At 38.5% G+C, this 27,417-nt stretch overlaps 1 protein-coding gene across 1 annotated transcript in view; it reads right to left on the bottom strand.

Annotated features, from left to right (window-relative positions):
• TTC29 (tetratricopeptide repeat domain 29) overlaps window positions 1-27,417 on the bottom strand; it is a 339,375-nt gene that overhangs the window by 157,974 nt on the left and 153,984 nt on the right. The window contains exons 6-7 of the mRNA XM_089670482.1: window positions 25,623-25,835; window positions 12,761-12,846 (exon numbers count right to left, since the gene is read on the bottom strand). Coding sequence (XP_089526608.1) covers window positions 12,761-12,846; window positions 25,623-25,835 — 299 coding nt within the window. The remainder of the gene's footprint in view (window positions 1-12,760; window positions 12,847-25,622; window positions 25,836-27,417) is intronic.

The following is a 27,417-nucleotide window of genomic DNA, read 5'->3' as shown; positions in this document are numbered from 1 at the left end:
ATCGATGGAAAGATGAATGCAGCAATGTACAAAGACATCCTTGATGAAAACCTGTTCCAGAGCGCTCTGGACCTTAGACTGGGGCGACAGTTCATCTTTCAACAGGACAACGACCCTAAGCACACAGCCCACATAACAAGTGGCTACGGGCCACCTCTGTGAATGTCCTGGACTGACAGAGCCAGAGCCCAGGCTTGAACCCAATTGAACATCTCTGGAGAGATCCGAAAATGGCTGTGCACTGATGCTCCCTATCCAACTTGTTGGAGCCTGAGATGTACTGCAAAGAAGAATGGGAGAAATTGCCCAAAAATAGGTGTGCCAAGCTTGTAGCATCATACTCAAAATGACTTGAGGCTGTAATGTAATTGGTGCTAAAGGTGCTTCAACAAATTATTGAGAAAAGGCTGTGAATACTTATGTACATGTCATTGTGGGGTATTGTTTGTAGAATGTTGAGGGAAAAAAATGAATTTAATCCATTTTGGAATAAGGCTGTAACATAACAAAATGTGGCAAAAGTAAAGCGCTGTGAATACTTTCTGGATGCACTGTATATATGATCACATTTTGGGTATAATTAATGCAAAAATACAGAGAACTCCTGAAGGTTTACAATGTTTTTCTCTGAACTGTATTCTACTTACCTTTATGCTAGTTGTAATTACTTTCTATATACAGTACGTACTATATATAAGAATAAAATTATATGCTCTTCCACAAGGTAATGCTCACTACCAAAAGGAAAAATATACAAACATTTAAGCAAGCCACCTTCTGCTACCCTGCTTACCTTGCTGCTTTCAAACATAAAGAGAGCATGTCTCTTTCCAACTGAACACATCTGTCCAAAGTCATTACATACATCTGATTCTCTTATGGTTGTGTTAACTCTGCATAAAGGTTACAAACATGTGGCAAAGGAAACAAACATTTTTAAAGCTGAACTAGTTATCAAACTGAAAAATATCTGAGAAGTATAATTATGAATGTCAAGTAGAAGCATCATATTTGCTAACCCATACATTTGACCCTTTGCAGAGGCAACACTTGAGTTTACTAAATATAATTATTTATTGTTAGAAATAAGGGACATTGCAGTGAATTTACTAAACCTGGAGCAGCCAGAATCTGGATCAGATAGGCATAGTAACCAGCCAGAATCTGGATCAGATAGGCATAGTAACCAGCCAGAATCTGGATCAGATAGGCATAAAAACCATTCAGCCTTTTTCTTTATTTTAAAAGCTTAACCGAACCTGCTAATGCTGAAGATGAAGTTAAGCTGATTGGTTTTACACCATACAGAGCAGCTCCAGATTCTGTCTGCTCCAGATTTAGTAAATTGTCTTCTGGTCTCCTTTTTATGTTGTTTTGTGGAGATAAAATAATCCGTCATTGGATAATTGTCAGAGGCAGAGGGAAGTTAGAACTCCTGATCTGTGTATGTTAATATTCGAAATAAAGACACTAATTTAGGACACTGGTTTCCTCTGGTGTGCTTCCTGGTTTCTCCCTGGGTCTTGTCATTCTTTTTCCCCCAGTGATGCTCCCCCCACACACACACACATTCTATAATTCCCTTCTGTGTCAGGACGCATTCACCCACTTTCTCATTATACCTTCAGTTTGCCTGCATATAAACCGGCATCAGAGTATGTATTGACTGGTTGAACTCCTGTTTAAGGGAAACTCTCAGTCTGCCTTTCATACAGGTTCTTGCTGTGGGTAAGATTAAGACTCCATGCCTTAAAAAAAAAAAAAAACTAAAAAAAACTCCTGCAAGGTAATGTCATAATGTGTTAGGTAAGTATGAGGGACTTACCCTAAAATGGTGCCCTCCAGGTGTCAGTATGCTTTTGATTAGATCTTTGTATCATCCTTTGGTACCATCTATGTCTGGCTGGTTTTGGCCCTTGCTGGTTTACTGACTACTCTTTGACAACCCTCTTTTCTCAGCTTCACTGTCTCTTCAAATCTCCAGTCCTTCTGTTAGCCAGAGCTTGCAGTTGAGTGGTATGGCCACCATGCCCAAGATCTGCCAAATAGGCAGGTGCCGGCCCAGAGTACTAGTGCACGTACATAAAACATGAGCGAAAGGGGTTGTTAAAAGTAAAAAGTGGTGCAGAAGTGGTTATGGAGCCTGAGCTAGTGCCCCTTACAATTACTCAGTACATATCAGGGGCGGACTGACAACTCATGGGGCCTCTGGGCAATAGGGGATCATGGGGCCCCTGTGTCCTTTCCCAAACTCAAAAAAGCCTATGAAAAAGGTACCAGGGGCATCTCATGGGGCCCCCTACTGACCCCGGGCCTCGGGCACTGCCCGAGTTTCCAAATAGTCAGTCTGCCCCTGGTACATATACATCTTAATGCTACAGTTACATTTGTTGCTCTTGAATTTAGCCGACTAAGAACATTTGTGCACGTTTTAGTGTGTACAGAAGGTAGCATGTTTGAGCAGGGCAGGGTCAATGGGTTGGCAGAAGAGGTAGACAATGTGAGCTGCAAAATAGGCTGGTCCTGTAACCTGCCTTGCTGAGGCAGTTCACATCTCAGTCAGTAGCTGACAGCATAAACTTGTGCTGTACAAAATCAACATGTTAATTCTAAGGTGTGATTACATCTGACAACACCTCTTGCTTTTATTGAGCCCTCTTCTAGTAGCCTAAATGTAAAATAGCTTTTGTTCAGGCTTTGATCTCAACTTTTGAAAACTGGGCTCTACACATTAACGGCTACCAGTAGAGTTAGGAGATGGCACAAGAAGTATTTTTTCCTTCTCTCATTGCTGATCGCTGCCTCCGTTAGTGAAGCTCAACCTTTGCCAGTCTTTGATCCGCCTGATGTGTTCCCATTGTAATTTCAAAGTGGCTATATAAGGTTGACTAATTGCAGAGCAAAATCCTGTTGGAGTGCACTTTGCAAATTTTGTTGTAGTATCCAAGCACCTTGTTTTGGCAGTGTGTATGACGGTAAACAAATTTAGGGCATAAACCAACATTTCCTAAAATGCAGCCTCCGGCCAGACACTCTAAGGTGAAGTTATCTACTGTCTGATGATGGCTGTATAGGCCTGGCCATGACGTCACCAAAAAGAGCAGTGCAGCACACAGAGCACCTATGCACCTTAGCCTATCTATCAAAATAGATATGGCAAAGGTTTTTAGTGTACATCAGTAATTTACTTATGTTTTGCAGTCTTTTTTAATTTTATACATCCTGCACATTAAAAAATGTTATACTTTACTACTACTACTATTACTACTACTACTAAGGGGTCAGCAGAAAGTGATACAGAGCTCAGAGGTCAGTAGTAAGTAAGCCAATTACCACCGACCTCTGAATAGGTGCCAGAACATCTAATGTTGGGCCCTGTCCCCACCAATGTACCCTGACAGATCCTGTGCTGTACATTCTCTATTCAACGCTGCCTCATTCTATACTATTTAAGTCAATGTAGACTGTTTAGTCACACCTCCTTAAACCACACCCGATATTCAGTGAATTGAGAAACAAGCCCATAGCATGCTATGCATCCCACATTTTCTTATTTGCAGGGAATGGAGCCCAACTTATATTCTTGCACACAGGCCCACTGCTTTAAAAAAATTAGCCACTACGTAGGGTATAATAGGACACATGGTTAGTAGATTTGGGAAAGCTGCTCTGTTCAAAAAATTTGGACCAAGTTAAAAAATAAAAAAATAATCAAACTGGGTCAGGTTGATCAGGCCACATCAAGATCAAATCTGAGTTCTGGTTAATCTCTTCTAGCATACCTATTATAACATACTATAAATAGTATGCTAGTATATAATTCAAAAAAATATTTTATTAGATACAGTTGCACAAACCAAACATGGTCAACACTGAACTTATAAAATACAACAGATGATACTGGTACAATGCAACTATAACTGGCACTGCTTTACTTTCTCTATTTTAGCACATATATTTCATATTGGATTCATTTAATCATAAAGCCCTACCTCAGCAAGTCATCTTGCAAGAAGTTATTAAACTCTTCTGCACTACAGCACTGTCTATTCAAGCTTAAGTAGTTTTCTGTCAATCAAATCAAAATCCTCATCTCTAGCTCGCCTCTCGTGAAGATCTAACTGTGGGATTAACTACTTTTGTGCAAAAATTATAAATAAAATAGAGACGCTCCAAAATGCACAGGTGTGGGTAAAGCTAGCCTGATATGACAAGATTTCCATGGCCCTGTGTCACTGTTATTTGTTCACCATCAGAATAGAACATGGAAACTGTATTGTGTGAAATTTTGCTTTGCTTATGAATATAATAAAGCAGATGTTAACCTGTACGGCTATAATCATATTATCATTTTGTAAACAATGTATTTTGCAAATAAATGAAACACTAGTAAATTCCATTAAAAGGGTTTAACTGTGGGTTCACTGGTTTAGTTTGTCTTTATTTAAAGTGGTGTTAAACCCCAAACCAAAAATGTAATATATTGCAGGTTACTAATCATTAGATGTAATGGCTGCATTATTTTCCCTTTTTAACCAGTGATCTGGCCAGTAACACCTTCTGTATTTGAGTACCCACATTCTGGATAAAGGAGCACAGGGGGCACAGCAGAGAGCAGCATCGTCAGTCCAGGGGAAGCGGAGTGTTAAATACACTAGCAGATTTAAATTCACTAACAAATTGAATCTGAACGCCAGCAAATACTTTATAAACATTTACAACAAACAGGGTTTTTCCTTTTAGGATAAAGGTTTTACATATAGCCATGACCAAAAATATTAGCACCCCTGCATTTCTGTTAGATAATGCACCACTCTACCCAGAAAATTGTTGCAATTACAACTGTTTAGGCATTCTCATGTTTATTCCTTTTGTTTGTACTGGTATGGCACACACAAGTGGAGAAATAAAAAGCCAAATCTGACACATTCCAAGCAAAACTCCAAAAATGGAGTAAGAAATAACTGAATTCCAAGTGACAAATTGACTCAACCTTTCTGTTGTGTGTCTCTATGGGCCACATGGAGCATGGAGAAGAGAAAGAGCAGTAAAAAATTGTTTGAGGATTTAAGAATAACAATTGTGGAAATGCAGGGACAATGTCAAGGTTATAAGTCCATCTAGAACATCTTAATGTTCCTGTGTCCACTGTGCATGTCCACATGGATGAAGGAGAAAAATTGATCAAGGATTGAACCAAGGATGGATTGTCTGAATGCTGGCTAAAGAACCTAGATCAACTTCCAGATGAATTCAAGCTGACCTTCAGGCACAAGGTACAACTGTGTCAGCTCACAATGTACATCGGCATCTGAATGAAAAGGGATGCTATGGTAGGAGATCCAGGAAGACCCCACTGTTGACACAGAAACATAAAAAAAGCAAGATTGGAGTTTTACCTGAATTTACACAAGGAAGCCAAAATCCTTTTGGTACAATGTGCTGTGGACAGACAAAACAAAATTACAGCTTTTTGTTAAAGCCCATCATTCTACTGTTTTCAGAAAAAGAAATTAGGCATTTAAAGAATAAAATACAGTCCCTACAGTCAAACATGGCGGAGGTTCACTAATGTTTTGGGGTTGCTTTGCTGCTTCAGGCACTGGATGTCTTGGCCATGTGCATGGCATTATGAAATCTGAAGACTACCAAAGAATTCTAGGGTGCAATGTAGGGCCCAGTCTCAGAAACGTGGGTCTCTGTTAGAGGTCATGGGTCTTACAGCAGGACAATGAACCAAAACACACGTCAGAAAGCACCCAGAAATGGTTTCAGACAAACCACGGGAGAGTACTGAACTGGCCAGCAATGAGTCCTGATCTCAATCCCATAGAGCATCTACCCCATAGAGATTTGGGAAAAGGAGCCCTTCCAATCTGAGAGACCTAGAGCAGTTGGCAAAAGAAGAGTGGTACAAAATTCCTGTTGAGAGGTGTAGGAAACTCATTGATGGTTACAGGAAGTGATTGATTTTAGCTATTTTTTCCAAGTAATAATGTGAGGGTGCCAATAATTTTGTCCAGTCCATTTTTGGGGTTTTGTGTTGAGTGTGTCAGATTTGGCTTTTTGTTTTTCCACTTTTTTGTGTCATTCCTATACAAACAAAAGAAATAAGCATGAGAATGCCTAAACAACTGTAATTGCAACAATATTCTGGGCTAAGTCGTGCATTATCTGACAGAAATGCACGGGTGCCAACATTTTTGGCCATGACTGTAAATAAATAAAAGATGACTATTGTAAGCACAGCTGCCAATGGTAAATGGTTTGTATCATGCTTGTAAACTGATACATTTGCAGAACAACTTGTCTTTTTGAAAAACAACAGACTTACTGGTCAAAATATTGTAAAGAAACCAAAAAAACCCAAATGCAGCCACCACATCTAAGAATTGGTAAGCTGCAACATAATAAATGTTTGCTTTTAGGTTTATTACTAATTTAAAAGTTTAGATTTCCTTTATTTACATGTTAATGGAGTTTCAATATCCAAGAGTTTTCCTGAGTAGGCCTGAACAAAAGAAATTCAAAGGTTCCAATCTGGTTACACATAAAATGGTGAAGTCTGGGAACAGGAAGCAAGGAAAGTCACAAACCTTTGGTGTGGAAGAGCGGGTATAACTGAGCATATATGCTGAGGAGTGACAGCTAGCTATGTGTTGTCTCTGAGCAAATGAGGACACTTTATTAGTCCAACTGAAACAACCTTGCACTGTTAGAACTCTGAGGTGACTAATGCTGTGATAAAGTATTGTGTTGCGGAAGTATTTAAAATATGATTTAGTCCACATATCCAGAACAATCCATTTCTAGGCAGAAAGGCATAATTGAAAGGTATCAAAACAACATAAGATCTTATCCAGTTGCAGTATTGACTCACATAGAGAGATGCATAGAGACAGTGGGGTTTTATTTATGATAGGGGTCACATGATCAAATGATGCAACGCATTGGAAGGAGTTGGTGACGTCACGCCGCACAGACCGGAAGTGTGTGGTTGGAAATTTTGTTGGCTGGTTTCATCCATATATGTATACTGTGTGCACCAGCAGTGTGCACTAAAAAAGTTGAGTGTATATAATTTTTAGTCAATAAATAGTGTTTTTTTTAATATGGAGAGCACTATATTTCCTTCTTTATTTTGAGTGCTTTATGAACATCCACCTAAGGATTGCAGAGGATGGAGATGGATTGAAGAGCATCAGTGAGCTGAAAGAGCGCATTGCATCTGTGGCATAGGAGACCCCACTTTGAGGGGCAAGCGCATTAGACCTACTTATGAGGTCCTAATACAAGGTAAGATCATATTAATGTCAGTGAAGGGATACCTAAATGTATATCATGGAGGATTATGAATGCAGAAAAAAGAAATACAGGATGACATGATTGAAATATTGCATAGCATGCATACTTGTAAGAATATATGGACACTTGGAACTTTTTTGCTTATTATTTTACTTTGTCACACTGAATGGCGTATATCAAGAAAACACATACTGTACTTAAACGCATGTTTTTGAAAGAATTTATGAACACCTGTGTTGTTTTTATCGGGGGGTTTTCTACAGTGTATGATATATGATCACTAATTAATTATCATAAGATATAAATTATAGTATTTATACTGAGCTGTACCTATTTATATAAATAAAAGTTCACTTTTTTCAATAAGTGGTGCTGCATCTCCTCCAGCCTCCTCCTGTCAGCCACTTCCTGTCTATACGCACATACTCTAGCATTGGCTGCACATACAGTAATTGCTTTGGACTGGTGTCCATGCCTGTGCATGTCTGTGTAGTCTTATCCAAGACCACATGTGACAGGGTGATAACTCAGGAGCGCATTTGGGAGAAAGTTGTTACGCTAAACAGGATATCTCTGAACAAGGACCTTTATGGCAGAATCACCATGTATATACTTTAATAAAAGCTGTAATTTAAAAAAAAATTAAAACAGCTACTGAAATTACATTAAGCTACTAATTCTGAGACTTTAGTTACTGAGTTTAGATTTACTTTAAAACCCAACTCCAGGCATTTTTAATATGAGCCCACAAGCAGATTAAAAGAAATATCATGGGCTGCAATACTAACCTTTAATCTGGAGATGTCTCCCACTTTACTTCTGTTTCACCACAAGATGCCCATAGTCTTTTAGACTGAATGACTCCCAGCACTATTCAACATGGAGACTGAAAGACTGGCCATGGATTGAAGGAAAATTATTCCAAGGGTGTAACACCCTAAGTTGCAGAAAGATTCTCTACCCAGTGAAAATATTTCCTTTGCTGGACCTATTATGTTTGAAAACTACATACTTTAACCACTTCCAACCCAGCTGAGTGATCACATGGTACAAGGGTCAATCACAGCAGACCTGTACATTATGAGACTGTCCTGCTCTGGTGACATTTTTAAAAACAAATTGTAAAAAAACAAAAACAAAACAAATTGTAAACAAAATATTAAACAAATAATATATATATATATTTCTTTTTTTTTACATATTGTCATCACTCAGTGTCCATGATAACCGCTACACCAGTCATAAGGTGACACTGCACTGCTCTGGTGACTCTGGCATGTAAAAATTACAACTTCAAAAAGCTCACCATGCCCCTTACTTAATGCCTTGGGGTGTCTATTTTTGAAAAAAGAAAAAAAAGGGGGGGGGGGGTATTTGTACTGTCCTGGCATTTTAGGGCCTTAAGAAATGAAATAGGCAGTCAGCACATCAGGACTGACCGATGTTCCAGAAAATACCATAGTTTGCATAAGTTTCACACAGAGTAAATAATATACACTGATTTGTGTTACTTTTTAAAGAAATTAAGAAAGATTATTTATTTGCAAAATTCAGAAAGTAAGAAAAATGTGTTTGTTTTAAAAAAATGGTGATTAACTACCACCAAAAGAATGTTCTATCTGTCTCAAAGAATGCTAAAAATTTCATTTTGGTACAATGCTGAGCAACTGAGTCCTTTTACTAGCATGTTCCTTGTGTTTTCCAAAACTGGCAACACACTTAGGAAAATGCTTGTATACCTAAAAGAGACGTAAGCATTAGAAAAGTGGTAGCAGGTGGAGTCTTAAACAGTGAAGTGTGCACACACTTATACACAAGATCCACCACTATCTGCTATCTAGTTCTGTTGCCTAATAGCTTTATATCTGCAGTGTGCTTTCATCTAAGGCACTGTTGCCTCTGACTGCTAGTCTCAGGAGATATGAATTAATTTAATTGGTAATGTCATTACTGTGCTGATCACTTGTCACCTGAAGGCTTGCTGGAGGGAAAACTGCACCTGAGAACTGGCAGAGCACCCATAACTCTACTTCATTCATTCAGTGGATCTGTGTGTTCTGCCACTTGGATGAATGGTGAAACATTTTTAGGGGTCAGCAAGTTCAACTGTGTTTACTTGGGTCAATATAGTTAGTCCTTTTAGGTGACTACTAATTAAAAACCTGCATCCCTCAGTCAGCAAAATCCAAGATCTTTTTTTGGCCAATTTTATGGTGCCTTTTATATACTGCATTTTATTCTTAATGTCACACATTGAATGAATGTATATATATATTTAAAATCAAAGGTAAACACAAAAGCCTGCCAACTAAACATATTTTGCCTTGTGTCTTTCATAAATATTTCTTCTAAACCTATTCATAAGAGATACTCTATTCAAACTGCTAAAATGTGCCTTATTTATGGTGTAATTCATTACTGATAGTGGGAAGAGGTGTCTGGTTAGGTCTGTAAAGGTCAGGAAATATCAAACAGCAGGCAAAGAAGAGATAATGATGACTAGCAGTTCTTGCTAATAACGTTTTCTGCGTACCAAAATACATTTCCTAGACAAATCTGTTGTAACTTGCAGATTTGAAAAAAGTAAAAAAAACTACTCCTGCTGACAGTTCTGCTATTGATATGCAAGGGACACTTCGCTCCAAATGGCTGGAATTTGAGCAATTTCGGAAGGTTTAGGGACGGATAGTATAGTATAGTCTGAATAAAATTAGGCGGTACCTGTTTTGTATCTGAAGTTAAATCAGACATTTAGATCAGTGTAAATTGACTTTTGCTATTTCTAGGTCAGAATCCCATCTTTAAAGTAATCAAGCTTATAGATATCTTGTCTCATAATGACTGCTGCACCATCACTGGGCAGTACAGTAGCTAAGTAGTTAGCATTTCCACCTGGCAGTGCTAGGGTTGTCAGTTTGAATCCCAACCATGGCACAACCTGCCTGGAGTTTGCATGTTCTCCCTGTGCCTCTGTGGGTTTCCTCTGGGTACTCCAGTTTCCTCCCACACTCCAAAGACATGCTGGTAGGTTAATTGGCTCCCGTCTAATCTGGCCCTACTATTTGTATGTATGAACATGAGTTAGGGACCTTAGATTGTAAGCTCCTTGAGTGCAGGGACTAATGTAAATGTACAATATATATATATATATATATATATATATATATATATATGTAAAGTGATTAGCGTAAATTGCTGGCACTATATAAGTACCTGTAAAAAATAAATAATCTAACTCTATAACCATTGGGTGATGGTACAAAGATGTGAAATAATAATTTATCTTATTGCAGATTAAACTGAATAACCATTCTGTGATTGCAGGAATGGTCTAACACAGTGGTTCTTAAGCTTAGGGAGACCAAGGCCTGGTAAATTCTTTGAATAGTTTCCATGCTCCAACATAGCATCAGTTGATGGGTACATCGTAATCAACCTGTTGCCAACCCCAATTCTGAACCTGCTACCCCCTGTGACTCAATACCCTGCCACATGCCCCGTTGACACTATAAGTGGTATGTGTTAGGGCAGTCTGGAGAGGACATAGGTAAAAGTAAAAGTTCTGGTGATGGTCTGCATATCAAAAAATGTCAAATACTGGACTGCGCCACAGATATAAAACACAAAAATGGGGTTCCAATGTTAAAAAGAGGCAGCTATTTTTTCTTTGACAGACTCCAAAGCAGTAAACGTGTAGGAAATAGAAAAGCAGTGCTACCCAACACCCCCTTTTTTTATACCCACACTGTAATAAATATTATTCAAAATGTCACAAGCTGCCATGTAAACAATAAATATCAATTATAGCAGGTCTCTTGAAAAAACTAAACGTGCCATGTGCAAAAATCAAAGTGCTATGTGCAAAACATCTATACAACAAAAAGTGTCACCGTGCAATAAATATCGAATTCATATGATAATAATAATTGCTGTGTGATAAACATCTAATTCATATAATCATAAATAGTAAATCAATAATAAAGTCTGTGATAAAGAATGTCCACCACAAATAACAATTAATCCTTGTGCCTTCTTCATTTTCACCATCAATAAGTGCTCTTCCGCCACCAGATATTTTAAACAAACTCCATATATGGTAATAATATAAACCGGCTATAAACACATGAACTCTGGGAGCAACGATCTGCAGTAGTGTTGATCCTTCTCCTAGAAACCCCTTGGCTAGATGCTCCTTTTTAGCTCTCATAGTCCCATATAGGAAGAAGAAAGAGGGAAGCTCCCATAATGTAAAACCATTAAAACTGCTTTATTTCCTAAAACCAAGAACATAAAACTCACATTTAGAAGTGTCACTACTGACACTAGTATATACAGCCCAAACTCGGCATCGGGTCACTGCTACAGCCACAAACTCGACCCGCCGTACGTGGTGCCGTCACATCCAGGCCACACCTATGCCACATCATGTAAAATAGATCACTACTTTTGAGTAACCATAAGAAGTTAATTCAAAGTAGAAAAAAACAGCCTGGAAATGACCGATACCATAATATTAAAGTAGAACTAAACCCATCAGTTTAACGGTTTTAAAAAATCACTTACATTCCCTTCATGCTGGGAATGCTAACTGTCATATTTGCTTGTACTTTCAACCAAACTGTAAGATCACCAAATGGCTGCAATCAGAACTGATCACATGTGCAACACCATGGCAGTTGCGGATTACACAGAAGCTAAGATGGCAGCTTCCCTGGCTAAAAAGGACAGGAAGGTAGAGTTCCACTTTAAATTCAGTATTAAATGTTATACCAATTGTGCAAAGAAAAAGGAGTTAACTCATAGCCAACCATATTTAAAATGTAAATCATTTTCCCACCTACCATACCATAACATAGACATTTGTGGAATGACTGTTGTAGCCAGATGTTCCAGCACCTTTTAGGAGTTTTATGCTATACTGTACTCTCTATAGTTTACAGAAAATATCTAGTAAGAGGCAGTTCTGTACACAAAAACCTCTTGTTCATTTGAAATATTAGAGTGTTATGGTCAACTTGTTCATCCAGAGCTACTGAAATTCCAACTCTTTACAGCACTGAATGAATGAAGGCACATCTCTGCAAGATCATCAAACCATGAAAAATATGGACTACAGCAGCAAAAGAGCTTGCTATCATCCATTTGTCAGCTAAAAACAGGAAATAAGGTTACAGAGGACATAGACTGAAAATTTAAAAAATCACCCGGCCTAAGGAATATCAGTTTCTGATGTGGCATAGAACACAGGAAAATTTCCACTGTGGAGAATTCAGGCTGTTCTAAAAGAAAAAGTGGGTACTAGAAAGGTGTGCCTAATGTTCACTAAACGTTCATCAATTATATATAAGAGAAGGGTTTAGGCCACTTCCTAGTCAACGTGATTGCCCTATAAGACTAGTTATGTTCTTTCCTGCATGCATTGAGGAAACCTAGGGAATCAACACATAGTACTTACTTTCATAGCGTTCTGGGGATTTCCAGATGAAATATGTGCCATCCCCAGTCTATAAGCTGCTCCTCCTTCCAATTTTTTGTCATGAACTGAAAAAAAGAGATAGCATGACAGTTAACTGGAAACATAAAAATATACATTTTTAAATTGTATACGCATGTTAATTTAGGTGTCTCATTTGTCAATAAATCAGTCTGTAAACATTATCCCTGAAGTATGGATACAATACTACCATCTTCCCGTCATTTTATGCTGGTTGATCATAATCATTTACAACTTTTTCTGGTACTCTTTTTTTTCTTCCTAATTTTCTTCCACTCCCCCAAGCTCTAGTGAACTGCATCAACCAGCTAGCTCTACTTTAACTTCTCTTATATAGCTATTATGATTTGTTATGGCACATTAAGAGAATGGGTAAGAAAATGGGTAAAGTTACTTATACTAAGTATGTCCAGGTTCTTAAATCCCCAATAAAAATATCTAAAGGTTCCATTTCATGGTGACATATTGATAACACAAGAAACATACATTTCAGATTTTTTTTCTATTACAGTAAAAGGTAATATATTGCAATTTTCATTGGAGAAGATGTGTCACTGTATGATTCTTTTCTTTTGATTTTCATCAGAGATCCAAAGGGGATGCGCATTTTGGTCTTTGGCCGGCTCAGTGGTTCCATGGTTATATTTAATTCTTACTATGCCCTCAACACTTTGACTGGAATTGTTCAACTAATTAAACACTTAAGTATTTCTGTATGCTCCTCTGTCTAAACCCAGTAAACTACTCACCCAAGCTGACTTTATTAAAATTTTGATACATATTCACCCTACAGACAAGGATTACATGTATTACTCCACTGTCCACAAAGCATATTCTTGCATTGACTTAAATCATTGTGGTTAACAAATGATTTTGAGTGTTGTCTGATCACTCTTCTGGTATAAAGCTCACAGAACAATTATGGGAAGACGAGACACTTAAATTAAAAACATCTGTGCAAATGCTGCCTTGAATAATCACTGTAATGTGTCTCATATATTTATTTCCTACATGTTGTATGATCAGCTCCATCTAGAGGTCTTAACTGGGTATTTTCCTGAAATACTTCAATCAGGAAAATAATGCATTATAACCACTAGTTGGAACTGACAATCAGAAGAAATTACCCACATTATAGTGATGATTTGTGACTTCTTTCTAAACAGTGTTAATTTTACGAAACAGACTATAGCAGAAATGTAACATTTATTTAATGGAAATTCCTTACGTTTTTATCCTGTCAATAACAAGGTAGCTTACAAAGTTGCTATTATATTTCTAGTCCTTACCTCTTAAATTCATAAAACATGTAATGAACATGTATCCTCAAATGCACAAAAGCTACAAACCATAAAAAATATATAGTATAAAAACACCTAATACCTTTATTCAAACAGATACTAAATTTTAACAAATTTAAGCCTTTGATATCCACTGCAAACAAAAAGTCTGCTAAGCCTGAATCCCTTTTGTTATGATGTGGTGACAAAATCTTTCCTTCCTAGTTTCCTAAATTAGATTTTACAATGAGATACATTTTTGCAAAATCCCAAGCAACTTTTTCTGAAATGTATTTATTCTGTTTCATTCTTTACTCTTGCCATACTTCCTTCTCCATATGTAAATCCTGAACCTTTTTTTTTTTAGACAATAGTTTTCCTTTTATTGATCAGGACCAAAGGCATCTAAAATCAGAATCAAAATACTGCCAGAATTAAAGACCTTTTGCTCTTCATTCAAATAGGCATGGAGGGTCTGAGAAAAAGGCTGTGCTCATAGCTCGTGACCTTAACAAAGCCTTTGATACTTTATTCTGGGATTATTTATTTTGTGTACCTCAGAGATTCAGCTTTGGTAAAAAAAATGCCTTACATCCTAAAAAGCAATTTACTCTTTCCCTAGAGCCAAATTCACTGTTAAAGGCTTCCAGTCCAAGGACATGCTCATTTGTAGGGGCACCAGACAAGGTGCCCTCTCCCCATCCCTTTATCTTAGCTTTAGATCCTGTAGCTAATATCTTAGGGCAAGACACCACCATTAGGGCCTTAAATGTGTCACAATAAAAGATCAAAGTTCACTGTTTTCCAACAATATTTTAGTGACTATCTGACAATTTATGCTATAACAAATTAAATTATTTGAGAATTTCTACATTAAAGCAATACTAAAGGTACTTACCTGCTGTGTGCAGTGGTTTTGCGCTCCTTCTTTCTGTCCGGTGCCCCCATAGCAAGCTGCTTGCTATGGGGGCACCCGACAAAAAGGAGGACCCGAGTAGACTGTTCCCAAGCTGCTGCTCTGTGTGTCCATGCTGCTGCTCTGTGTGTCCTTGCACACATGGAGCTGCAGCTTGGCCCGCCTCCTCTCTCTCATTGGCCGACTGGCTGTGATTGACAGCAGCAGGAGCCACTGGCTCCCGCTTTCTGTCCCAGCCATTGAGGAGACAGAGATCTGGAGCAGCCGAGGCTGTGTGCACATCGTTGGATAGTGGTGAGGCTCAGCTAAGTAATGAGAGCGCTGGGGCACTGCTGCACACATGAATGCATGAAGGTAATAAATCAAGCCTTTACAACCACTTTAAGTCAGACCTTAGGATAAAACAAATGTGCAAATCATTGAACTTTATTACCCCTTAACTCAGTGATATTACATAATTCTGACACCAAACAAACTTCACATTACATAATTGTTTTGAAATTAGTTAATCCCCACTGCAAATAATCATCTGATTTCAAATATATTAACCTCCCTAGCAGTATTCCTGAGTGTAGCTTGGGGTAAAATGTCAGTACCAAAAGCGGTAACCCCGAGCTACACTCGGGCTTGCCATGCAGCGCTGCATAGGGAGTCCCTGCAGAGCTTACCTTATCCTTCGCTCCCGCGATGTGCCGCCTGCAGCGTCCCCGGCCATCTCCTCCGGCTGATGCCGGCATCCGGCTTCTGTGTTCCGATCCCTGTGACGTCGGGACGTACGGGTGCCGGCGGCGGCGGCGACGGCGGGAAATTTGAAAATTTAAAAAAAATGTCATTTTTTTCAAAACGAATTTTACATAGTAAAACATTGCTGTTTCAACCCATTTCACATACATTTTGTCCCTAGTGCTTTGTCCTGCCCCCATCTGCATTTTGACTGTTCTTTCTGCCTGGAAACTTAGAAAAGTCCATGGCGTCCAAAAAGCGTCCCTTTAGGTCAAAAGCGGTTTTAGACCGGCTAGAGAACAGTGATAGTAAATCAGAACCACTTGCAGAATTGAGTGATAACGATTCGTGGAGAAATTCGTCATCAGGCACTGAAAACAATTTTGCGACTTTGCTCAGTCATGTGCGAACTTGGTGCTATATTTCACATTTCAGTGTTTTTGGTTTGATTATATTATTGAATTAAATGTATTATTATTATATTATTATTTTTTATGATTATTTATTAAATTATAATTTATGATTTTGTGTTTCAAATTTTATCATACCCGGGATGTTTAATAGACTCTTGTTCGGACAGATTTCAGTGAGTTATTCCTAAATATTACAGCCTACAATAAAAAAACTACATATTTCCATGCAAAATAATGGTACCGCTTTCAGCACCAAAAATCTGAAATAATCATACCGCCAGGGAGGTTAAATGTAATTGTTTACTGGATAAGATGAACGTATGGTCTTAAAAGGAATATTCTTGCCTATTATACTTTTTTTGCACTATTCCAGCATCCATTTTCCATTGTGAGACTTTCAAAGCCCAAAAACATTATTCTCACATGACTAAGGAAATTAAGGCAGCAGAATTAATAGCACACTATACTGTATAGCAGTGATCGCTAAACTGCGGCTGGGGGCCAGAAGCGGCCCTTTGCTTACTTTTATTCAGACCTCGGGCAATATATTTCTCCACCGATACCAACAATGGGGCATAATTCCCCCCACTGATACCAATGAAGGGGCAGAATAACTCCCAATGGCAGGACACAATTCTTCTCAAAGACACCAACAATGGAGCTAATTGACATCAATGGTGAGGTGATATTCCTCCCAATGACACGAAAGATGGGGCATTGTTTATTCCACAGAAGTCGGGACCTTTTCTACTCCCAATAGTCCAGCCCTCCTTAAGTCTGAATGACAGTAAACTGGTCCTGCTGTATAGTGTTGATCGACAAGGAAGCAAATGTCCACAAAACTTTTCTTTCAAATAAATCTTATTTATTTGCCAAAACGACAAACACCTGTCTTCCCAAATAACCTCTATTAGCCCTGACCCAGGTTGACTTCCTACATATCTGCACCCTGTTTATGGCTAGGGTTCTGGACACACCTGCAAAATGGCAATAGACCCAAGAGAAGGCATCTGCCTTGTGGTGTATTCTCCCCAGTCTATGCACTACTGTTAACTTTAACTGTAACACAAGAAACCAACTTGTGATCTATGATTTCTTGTCCTTATTTTGTGTCATCCAGAAAAGAGAGTCATCATCTAACACCAGACCAAGGGCCAGCCTGACAAGTAGTATCAGAGTATCTCCAATGCCAATTTTATTGTGAGACACTTGCTTTCTACAATGGAATAGTTCTTTCAGCTTCTGGCTCAATTACAGGATACTCTTCTTTTCTAAAAAGCTGGGACAAGACCGCACCCAGACCTAGTTATGCAGCATGCATTTGCACCAGAAACTATTTTTGAGAGTTTGGTGCTATGAAGATTGGTTCCTGGCCCAGAGATTTAATTAGTATAATTTTTCTTCTGTCCCATGATTCCAGTGTATGACAGTGAAGGTTTTTACCTTTGTAAGGTTTGTCAAGGGGGTGGCCAAGCTGGCAAACTTTCCTATAATATCCAACAATCCTAAGGAAGTAGAATACTTGTTTTTCTGTGAGGGGGCAGAACCATTTTTGGTTGGCTTCCACCTTTCTTAGCTGGGGTTAGATGATGCCTCTACCCACCCCCTACTCCAAATAGTGGACCTCTTCCAGTCCAATTATGCTTTTCTCAGTGTTCACTGTGAACTGGATAAACATGAGAATGTAGATGATAATTATAAGGTAAGACACTGGAAATTGTTTATGGGGTCACAGGAATTTTTCCATGGGTCTTTATAAGGTGGTCAGGGCCTTGTGCAACCCAAATAGCATTTCGGCATAATGAAACCACCCCTCTGGTGTAGCAAACTCCATATTTTGTATTCTTGAAGAGTGGGCCCTGCCAGTAACTCTTAAATCAAGAGTGGTAATATAATGAATTGGACCTAATCCTTCAATTATTTGCCCACCCAAGGCAATGAATACGTATTCAGAACCGCCAAGTTCTGTTTGGCTTGGGGATTAGGCCAACCAAGCCAACTGGACCAATTGGATCTTCACTAACCTCACCAACTACTGAAGGATGCCTCAGTGATGCCAAGGTCCAATACATTTTTAACTCCAGGCAAGCTTTGGAAATACAGTATGGCTTATCATTCACATGGACCTCAGGTTCTATGAGAATATCATGCCTAACTACACTAGTTGGACCTTGCAAGCTTGGGATAGTTTCTTGATTTTTCTGTAAAAATTCCCAGGACTCCTGTCCTGTGATGGGGAGAGGGTCTCTGCTATTTCTACTTCTATTACAAATATTTGATGTCCACTTATGCCCAAACAAAATTAAGATAGCTAAAGTAACTGGTCCAGCTAGCATCTATCTCTTAGTACTAAAACAATTAATCTCAGCAACTGATAATAATTTTGTTATACCCTTTTTTTAACTGAGAAAGTTCCACTGGTAATGGCAACGTACCATAATAAAAGAAAAGTACATAACTAAAAATGGTTAAAGCAGTTGTAAAGTCACATAAAAAAAAAATTTAAATAAAATGAGGTATTCCACAGAGAGGTCTCCTACATCCTCTTTTGGAATCCCTTTGCTGGTGCTCTCTGCTCCTCCAATCCTGTGTGTGCCCTCATAGCAAGCTGTGTGCTATGGAAGGCACATGTATGAGCACTCTAAGAAGCCAGGCTGTGCATGTGCATAGACACACACAGTAAACCTCAACTACACCCCCTGCTCCTTCCTCACAGGGCTTGACTGACAGAGGCAGGAGCCAATGGCCCTGCTGCTCTCAGTGCAGCCTGTGAGAGCTTGAAGTGGAGATAGAAGAGCTGCAGCTGGGTAGAGTGCTGGAACAATAGAGGACTCAGGTAAGGGTTTAGGAAGTGAGGATGGGGCGGCTGGGGGAAGGAAGAGCTAGTGGAAGGTTTTTTTACCTTACTACAGAGAATGCAAGGTAAAAACTTTCTGACGTATAAATAACTTCAACTGTAGACCAGTTTAAACAGTTCTGTTGTATATAAATGAATTTAAAGTATTCTGAGATAAAACATAGAAAAATATGAAGTAGAAAACTCTAAAATAACAGAAAATAAGCACAGGTTTATGAAAGATAGGTCATATGATAGGTCATAACATGATCAGTTTGAATGAAAAAGGTATGCTTAAAGCCAAATTCTAGTCAGGCAACTAAACACACATGATACACATACACAATATAAGAGCTGTTTTACTTGCCAAATTATTTGTATTTCTGTCCATCCAGTCCTGAGGTCCTACACAACTTTGCCATGTGCCTCAGTCCTACCTGGAAGGGGAGAAGACTAGATTTGTCTCTGCTGCAGTTTCACTATCTGGTCTTCTCTTCACCTCCACCCTGTGCCTGGACCATGAATGCTCTCCCCTATCAGCAGGCTCCTTGCACTGTAGCACACCTGACTGGCTCCTTGTGCTAATCCTCCCTCTCCTTTTTTTGAGCTCTTCTGTATAGTAGACTGCAAGAGGCTAAAACCAGGTCAAAATCAAGTGCTGACACTTCTTGCATTAAGCTGTTTTCCAGAATTAAGTATGGATTTTGGAAATACCATTATATACTTGGATTTTACTAAAGCACTTCATACTGTTCCTCACAATAACCTGGTACAGAGGTTGAGGATGCCAATAGTTAAAAGACAGAAGACAACATTAGCAGTAGTGTACAAGAAGAATGGATATTGGTCCCAGTTATTTTTAATCTATTTGATAGCAATTTTTGCTGATCATTGAAAACTTTGTATAACTATTAAACGTAATCAGGATGGAATAGTGACATATTACATATATAGCAATCAGTATAAAAAAAAAAATCTTCATCACCCCCCACAAGTGTCACTATGGTGACACTGTACTGCTATGGTGACAGTTTGTAAAAAAAATAAATAAATGCATAAATAATAATATATATTAAAAAAATAATAATGTAAATAAAAAATTCTGAAAAATTACAATTTTTTTTACAAACCGATATGGGTTTTTTTTCCCAAGAAACACTTTTTTTTCAAAAATGCTAAAAATTTCATTTGGGTACAGTGTTGCATGATCACACAATTGTCATTCAAAGTGTGACAGCGCTGAAAGATGAAAATTGGCCTGGAAGGGTGTGAAAGTGCCGTACTTGAAGTGGTCGAAGTGCTTGTAAATGCTGAAGGTTTTTTACTGTCATGCATTCTAAGCATGAAGATAAAAACCTTCTGTGTGCAGCATTCCCCAAAACCCCCTCTTTTATTACCTGAGCCCCTTCTCAGGTCCAGGAATGTGCACGAGAGCAGCAGCTCTCCTGGGTCTTTCCCTCCTTATTGGCGGAGACACAGCAGTGGGAGCCATTGGCTCCACTGCTGTCAATCACAGCCAGCGAGGGGGGAATGGAGGCTGGGGGTGAGCCCCCCCCTCTGTGTGTCCTATGTTCATGCCGAAGCAGCTCGGTTGTGAGCACGCACGAGTGCCCCCAAGCAGCTTGCTATGGGGGCACTCAGCAAGGGGGATGGGACAGAAGCTCCAGTGGGACACTCAAGAAGAGGAAGATTGGGGGTCCTCTGTGCAAAACCATTGCACAGAACAGGTAAGTATGATATGTTTGTTATTAATCAAATGAGCATTTAATATCAGTTTAAAGTGGAACGTTACCCATAACAACTATATAAAATATAATGTTATTTAGCAAGGAACATACAGTACATTCCACAGTAATAATTTTGCTACCAAAATTAGTGTGTGCTGTAAATTGCTTCCAGCATTGTTCCTGTTTCTTCTTGCTGTCGGCTGCCATTTTGCTGAAGAGCGCCCTGAGCTGCAATAAATCTTTAGGCTGTCAGCAGATTGGCCTTTAAAAATTTGGCACAGTGCCTAAAATAGAGAGCAACTGAGCATGGTAAAACAGTGTATTACTGTATAGACACTTTTTTTGAATGTTTTACATAGCTATACTTGCAAAAGGGACCAGCCTGAAGTGATCTAGCAGGACTTAATTTTTTTTACTAAAATTCCACTTTAACATTACTCAATGCCAAGTAGCAATAAAAAAACTCTTGGTATAAAAAGGGAAATAAAAACACATGATGTTATTATAGACTATGTACTTCAGTTTTGTGAACCACACTGTAGAAAGGATATATGAGTTTCAGAGAGAGTACAAAGCCAGGTAAAATTATTAATAGTAGTAATTAAAGTTTAGGTAACGTTTTGTAGGCAGGGAAAGGCTTGGGGTTCTATGTAGATAAAATTTGCTGTGTGGTCATCTTAAAAATTCACACACGCATAAGAAAATGATTGCAGTATTAATAATATGATTATCCCCTACGAACATAAGCTCCATTTAGTTACATGAGGTATTAAAAAAAATATTACATTGTGGACACTAGATGGAGCTGACAATCATAGGAGATAATCATTACAAACAATTTGACAATCATTCATAGTGCCTGAAGACATTTGAAAGGCACATTTTCTACAGATAGACCATTAGGTGTTGGGGATGTAAAAGATGCTTAACATCTGAAATTTTGACACTGAGAGCTTCTTTTCAAAAACTACTGACACATTAAAAAAAGTGTTCATGATCTTTGCCTGTATGAATGCTAATGTAAATCTGCTGATTGCTGTAATTGTGAAAATATTGTTTATAGTTGATTCAACTGAACACTTGCGTGCAGCTCCCATCTGCAGATAAACAGAAGAAATTACATCTCAGCACATTGGACAAGTCCGCATTCATACTTTCAGGCGAATAAAAAACATTACAATTCACTGGGGTTGCAAATAGATTAAGCAAGTGCTAATGTTGTCTAAGAGCTCCTGAAACACATTGTCACTCATTAAAAATACGTTCTTACATTTTATTTTTCTAAAAGCAGCAACCAGTGTTTACTGTTCTTATATCTCTTGTCATACTTTTTTAAATGGGATTATAAATTTAAAAGAAATATAAATGGTTTGGGGTAGTGCAATTCACTTTCTTACATGTCAATTTGTTTTTAAACTGATGTTTTTTACTGGTTTTTGTAATATGTATTTAAAGTCTTTGTTTTAGCAAAAACATTCAAAACTGGAAGCACCCATGATACTGGAGTCACAGAACATAATGGGTTTGATTTACTAAAGGCAAATAGACTGTGCACTTTGCAAATGCAGTTGCACTAATTTTCCCCAGAGCTTAGTGAATGTGGTAAAGCTCTGCTGATTTCCATCATCCAATCATGTCCAAGCAAAAATGCTTTTTTTAAAAAAAATTTCCTTGCACCTTATTGGGTATTCTTTACAAATTAAAGCTTTACCACATTTACTAAGAAAGAGTTCAAGTGCACTTTCAAAGTGCGCAGACTATTTGCCTTTAGTAAATCAATGCTACTGTGTTTTTCAAAGAAAGGAATCTTCAGAGTCTTTCTTTCTAATTGAAATTCTATATAGCTCGTACAAATAAATCAGTATAGGAGGAATAGCAAGGCTAAATGAATACGTTCTCTGAATAATTCAGTTGTGTGTGTAAATATAAGCTTGAGCTATAGAGGTCTGTAAGCAACAGCTTTTTTTTTCAGGAAAGCTGGTAACTAGCTTAGCAAATGAGTGAAAAAGATTCTAGAGTTGCACTTGCTGAGCGAAAATGAATATATAGAATAAACATATGCCATATTTAAATTTTATCCAACAAAGAAAAACATCTTTTTTAGTCTTGCCCATATAAAAGAAAATACAGTGAGGAACAGAAGTATTTGAACACCCTGCGATTTTGCAAGTTCTCCCACTTAGAAATCATGGAGGGGTCTGAAATTCACATTGTAGGTGCATTCCCACTCTGAGAGACAGAATTAAAAAAAAAATTCAGGAAATCACATTACATGATTTTTAAAGAATTTATTTGTCTTGCACTGCTGAACATAAGTATTTGAACACCTAAGAAACAGCAAGAATTCTGGCTCTCAAAGACCTGTTACTGTGCCTTTAAAAAGTCCACCTCTACTCCACTCATTAATCTAACTTAGTAGCACTTGTTTGAGCTCTTTAAAGACACCTGTCCACCCCACAGTCAGTCAGACGCCAACTACTACCATGGGAAAGACCAAAGAGCTTTCAAAAGACACCAGAGACAAAATTGTGGACCTCCACAAGGCTGGAAAGGGCTACGGGCAATTGCCAAGCAGCTTGGTGAAAATAGATCAACTGTTGGAGCAATTGTTAGAAAATGGAAGAGGCTAAAGACGACTGTCAGTCTCCCTTGGACTGGGGCTCCATGCAAGATCTCACCTCGTGGGGTATCACTGATGATAAAAAAGGTGAGGAATCAGCCCAGAACTACAAGGGAGGAGCTGGTCAATGACATGAAGAGAGCTGGGACCACAGTTTCAAAGGTCACTGTCGGTAGAACACTACGCCGTCATGGTTTCAAATCATGCATTGCACGGAAGGTTCCCCTGCTCAAGTCATCACATGTCCAGGCCAGTCTGAAGTTTGCCAATGACCATCTGGATGATCCAGAGGAGGCATGGGAGAAAGTCATGTGGTCAGATGAGACCAAAGTAGAATTTTTTGGTCTAAACTTCACTCGTCGTGTTTGGAAGAAAAAGAAGGATGAGTTGCATCCCAAGAACACCATCCCTACTGTGAAGCATGGGGGTGGTAACATCATGCTTTGAGGGTGCTTTTCTGCGAAGGGGACAGGACGACTGCACTGTATTACGGGGAGGATGAATGTGGCCATTTATTGTGAGATTTTGAGCAACAACCTCCTTCCCTCAGTCAGAGCATTGAAGATGGGTTGTGGCTGGGTCTTCCAACACGACAACGACCCGAAACACACAGCCAGGATAACCAAGGAGTGGCTCCGTAAGAAGCATATCAAGGTTCTGGAGTGGCCTAGCCAGTCTCTAGACCTAAATCCAATAGAGGATCTTTGGAGGGAGCTGAAACTCCGTGTTGCTCAGCAACAGCCCGAAACCTGACAGATCTAGAGGAGATCTGTGTGGAGGAGTGGGCCAAAATCCCTGTTGCAGTGTGTGCAAACTTGGTCAAGAACTACAGGAAACGTTTGACCTCTGTAATTGCAAACAAAGTCTTCTGTACCAAATATTAACACTGATTTTCTCAGGTGTTCAAATACTTATGTTCAGCAGTGTAAGACAAATAAATTTTTTAAAAATCATACAATGTGATTTCCTGAATTTTTTTTTTTATTCTGTCTCTCAGAGTGGGAATGCACCTACAATGTGAATTTCAGACCCCTCCATGATTTCTAAGTGGGATAATTTGCAAAATTGCAGGGTGTTCAAATACTTCTGTTCCTCACTGTATATACCCACCTACTTTACATTCCCAGTAAAACACAGGCAGCACTCACTGCTTCTGAAGCAACCATGGGTTATTTCTATAACGTACAGTGCCACCTTTGCTGAAATGTGATTGTGCTCTTCCTGCAGTCAAATAAAATCAAAGTACATCTAAGGCTCCACTCACACTAGTGAGATTTTAGACGCGACGTGACAATGGAAATCACATTGCTATTAATGGTGCTCGTTTACATCGATGCAACTCAGCATGGCGAGATTTTCCTGTTCTACTTTGGTATGATTGTAGTGCAATTTTGGCCCCACAGAATATGCAAACCACATCCAAGTTGCACAACACAACCGCACTGAAATCAAATAAAAATCAGATCATAGCAGTGGGAACCTAGCCTAAATGCTCCTATCACATACTAAATTTAAAAAAAAACCAAAACGTCCTTCCAAACCTCCCTGAATAAGCCAAATCCTTCTTCATACTATCCCCTTACTAGACACTGCAGCTCACAGTGGGAGGATTTAAAAAGCGAGCAGTTGTCCAGCAGCTGATTAACAAGCTACAGCTACAAGCTACAATGCTGGTAGCAATACCAAGCAGGCACAACCTTCATGAGAGTGACGATGTTGCAACCATCTCAAGAAGTTGCAAGAGACAGACCTCAGTGGCAGGATCACCAGGTATTTGTGAGACTTTCAGAGGACTGAGAGTAAGCTGTAGGTGCAGATGAACATACAATTAAGTGCTTCGGAACATAATTTTATTTAATGAGTTCTACTTTAAGGAATCTAGTAGTAAATGAAAACAAAACAGGCATGGGTCATCTGACCTGTCCAATGAGCTATCCTGGAAATCATCTTTACTAAAATATTTTATTACATTTATAATGTAATAAATAATAGTAATATATTTGATTTATTAAAATGCACAGTATCTGTTTTTCTAAACAAAAATTGAAGTAAAAACGTACTTCTAAAAACAGATATATATATTCAAAACATGTAAATACAGATGCATTACTTCTTTTTTTTTAGTCCCTACAAATGCGATACAAGGAAGTCTGTTTTACAGAAAGTTAATGTAATGACGAAATTTGTCTCTGAAATGGAAGGAAATGATCACCTAGACAAGCATTTCACAACGTTTAGTTTACTCATGGGCAAAAGATAAAAAGTACAAAAAAAAAAAGGAAATATGATGGTGTTATTTTCCACCTACCTTCTCTTGCCATATCAAGTGCTTTTATTAGAGTTTTGATGGCCTGTTGCCATTCTCTGTTCTCCAGCATTTTGTCTGATAGCAGTGTGTATATTCTCCAGAGGTTCTCACAGGCCAGTGAGTTGTGAGTGCGGCCTGTCTCATCTTTCCATAACCGGCCTGCTGTTAGATGATAGAATGCCTCATAATGCTCAGCAGCTTTCTCCAACTGACCTACAATATAGAAGATATGTTTAAATACAGTTACTTCACATCAGCAGTCTTTACATATTCCAAAATTTTATTTAAGTGCTGATCACTGCATATAGCAGTAACACAATCCATCTGATTCACAATTAAAATCAATATAACTAAAGTAAATACAAAGCATATGGTTTATGTAATTATTTCAGGTATGATAGATATATAAATATTGATACAGATATATGGGAAATGCCTTTGCTGAACATTTTTAAGATCACAGAGTTCAATGAGCTTATAATAATTGATGGACAAGGATACTGATGGATGGCCATAGAGTGTAAAGATACAAACTGAGAAATATTAGGTATAAAATATATGTAAACCCTCACCTTGCAAAACAACCCATTCAGTTTAAAATAGAAGTAAAAGGCAAAACATTTGTGTATATATATAAAAATAATAATAAAAACTTTTTTAATAAGAGTGATCACTTATCCTCCAGGCTTTGCTCTTCTGCCTAGTGTAGTCAGTTTTTAATAGGAAAGCAGAGGGACTGCCAGGAATAACAGGGATTTCACACAAAGAAAGCAATACAAAGAGAACAAGATACCTTTTCATACAGGTGCATGGTATAGCAGGCATATATAAAGAATATGAAATATTGGGTTTACACACTCTTTAATTTACAAAGCTAACGCACTTGGATAAAGATCTTGATTTTCAGCCATGTTATTATGATTTTTAGATCTCACTTGATGCACCAAAAAATGACTAAATTTTTTTCAAAATAAGGTTCCTTTTCTTGAGATGTAAGTTTTGGAAATTGAGCCTATTTTCAGACAATGGCTACAAACTTGAACAGACATATGGACATCACAGCGAGGGACAGACAAGCTTAAGTAAACTCCTTGGTAATCCTCAACGTCACCATTCACAACATAACCTCAACCATTTATGACTGTAGTTTAACCTGATTCCTTGACACAAGCCACATGCTGGGAAACTATTAATCTACCTTTTCCTGTTGGACTAGAAATGCACAGCTGTGTGCACTAGTTCCAAGGCTGTGCTGTTATTTGGAGCTCCTGTCTTACACCAATGAATGGGAACCATGCTAATTGTTTCCTAATCAAGTAATCACCATGACAGCAAACCAGTTTACAAGCAAACCTCCTGACTGCAACTGTCACTGTGATCTGCACATGGAGAAGCACAGTGACAGTGTCACTGCTATTATAGTGCCATAAATTCTAAAACAAAATTTAAACAACAGATTAAAATTGCAGCACAGTGTATTATGGCAGATTGAAAATAAAGGGAAAGGAAATGTTCCCACAATGTTTCTATACCCTTTTGCACCACCCCATTATTTAGGACTAGACCACCCTACCCATCTAAACACTAAAAGCTACCCAGATCTCACGCCAAGGCCCACAGCATTGTTTACATGCCTGCCCCAGCTTCTTGATCCAAAGTCTGCCTACACACTTTGACCTTACAGACCTCTATGGGATTGGTAGACGGATCACCCCCTATTCTGATTTTTGTTTGAAAGTGTGCTTATCTTGTAATACACTTTTGGGCAGTGGGAAATCAGGGCATTTTAAATGAG

The sequence above is a fragment of the Staurois parvus genome, unplaced genomic scaffold (genome assembly GCF_062004578.1).
Source record: "Staurois parvus isolate SC_StPar_1 unplaced genomic scaffold, SC_StPar_1.0 ptg000090l, whole genome shotgun sequence".
Classification (NCBI taxonomy): Eukaryota; Metazoa; Chordata; class Amphibia; order Anura; family Ranidae; genus Staurois; species Staurois parvus.
The sequence above is the reverse complement of the archived record's forward strand: the minus strand, read 5'-3'. Positions and strand labels throughout refer to the sequence as shown.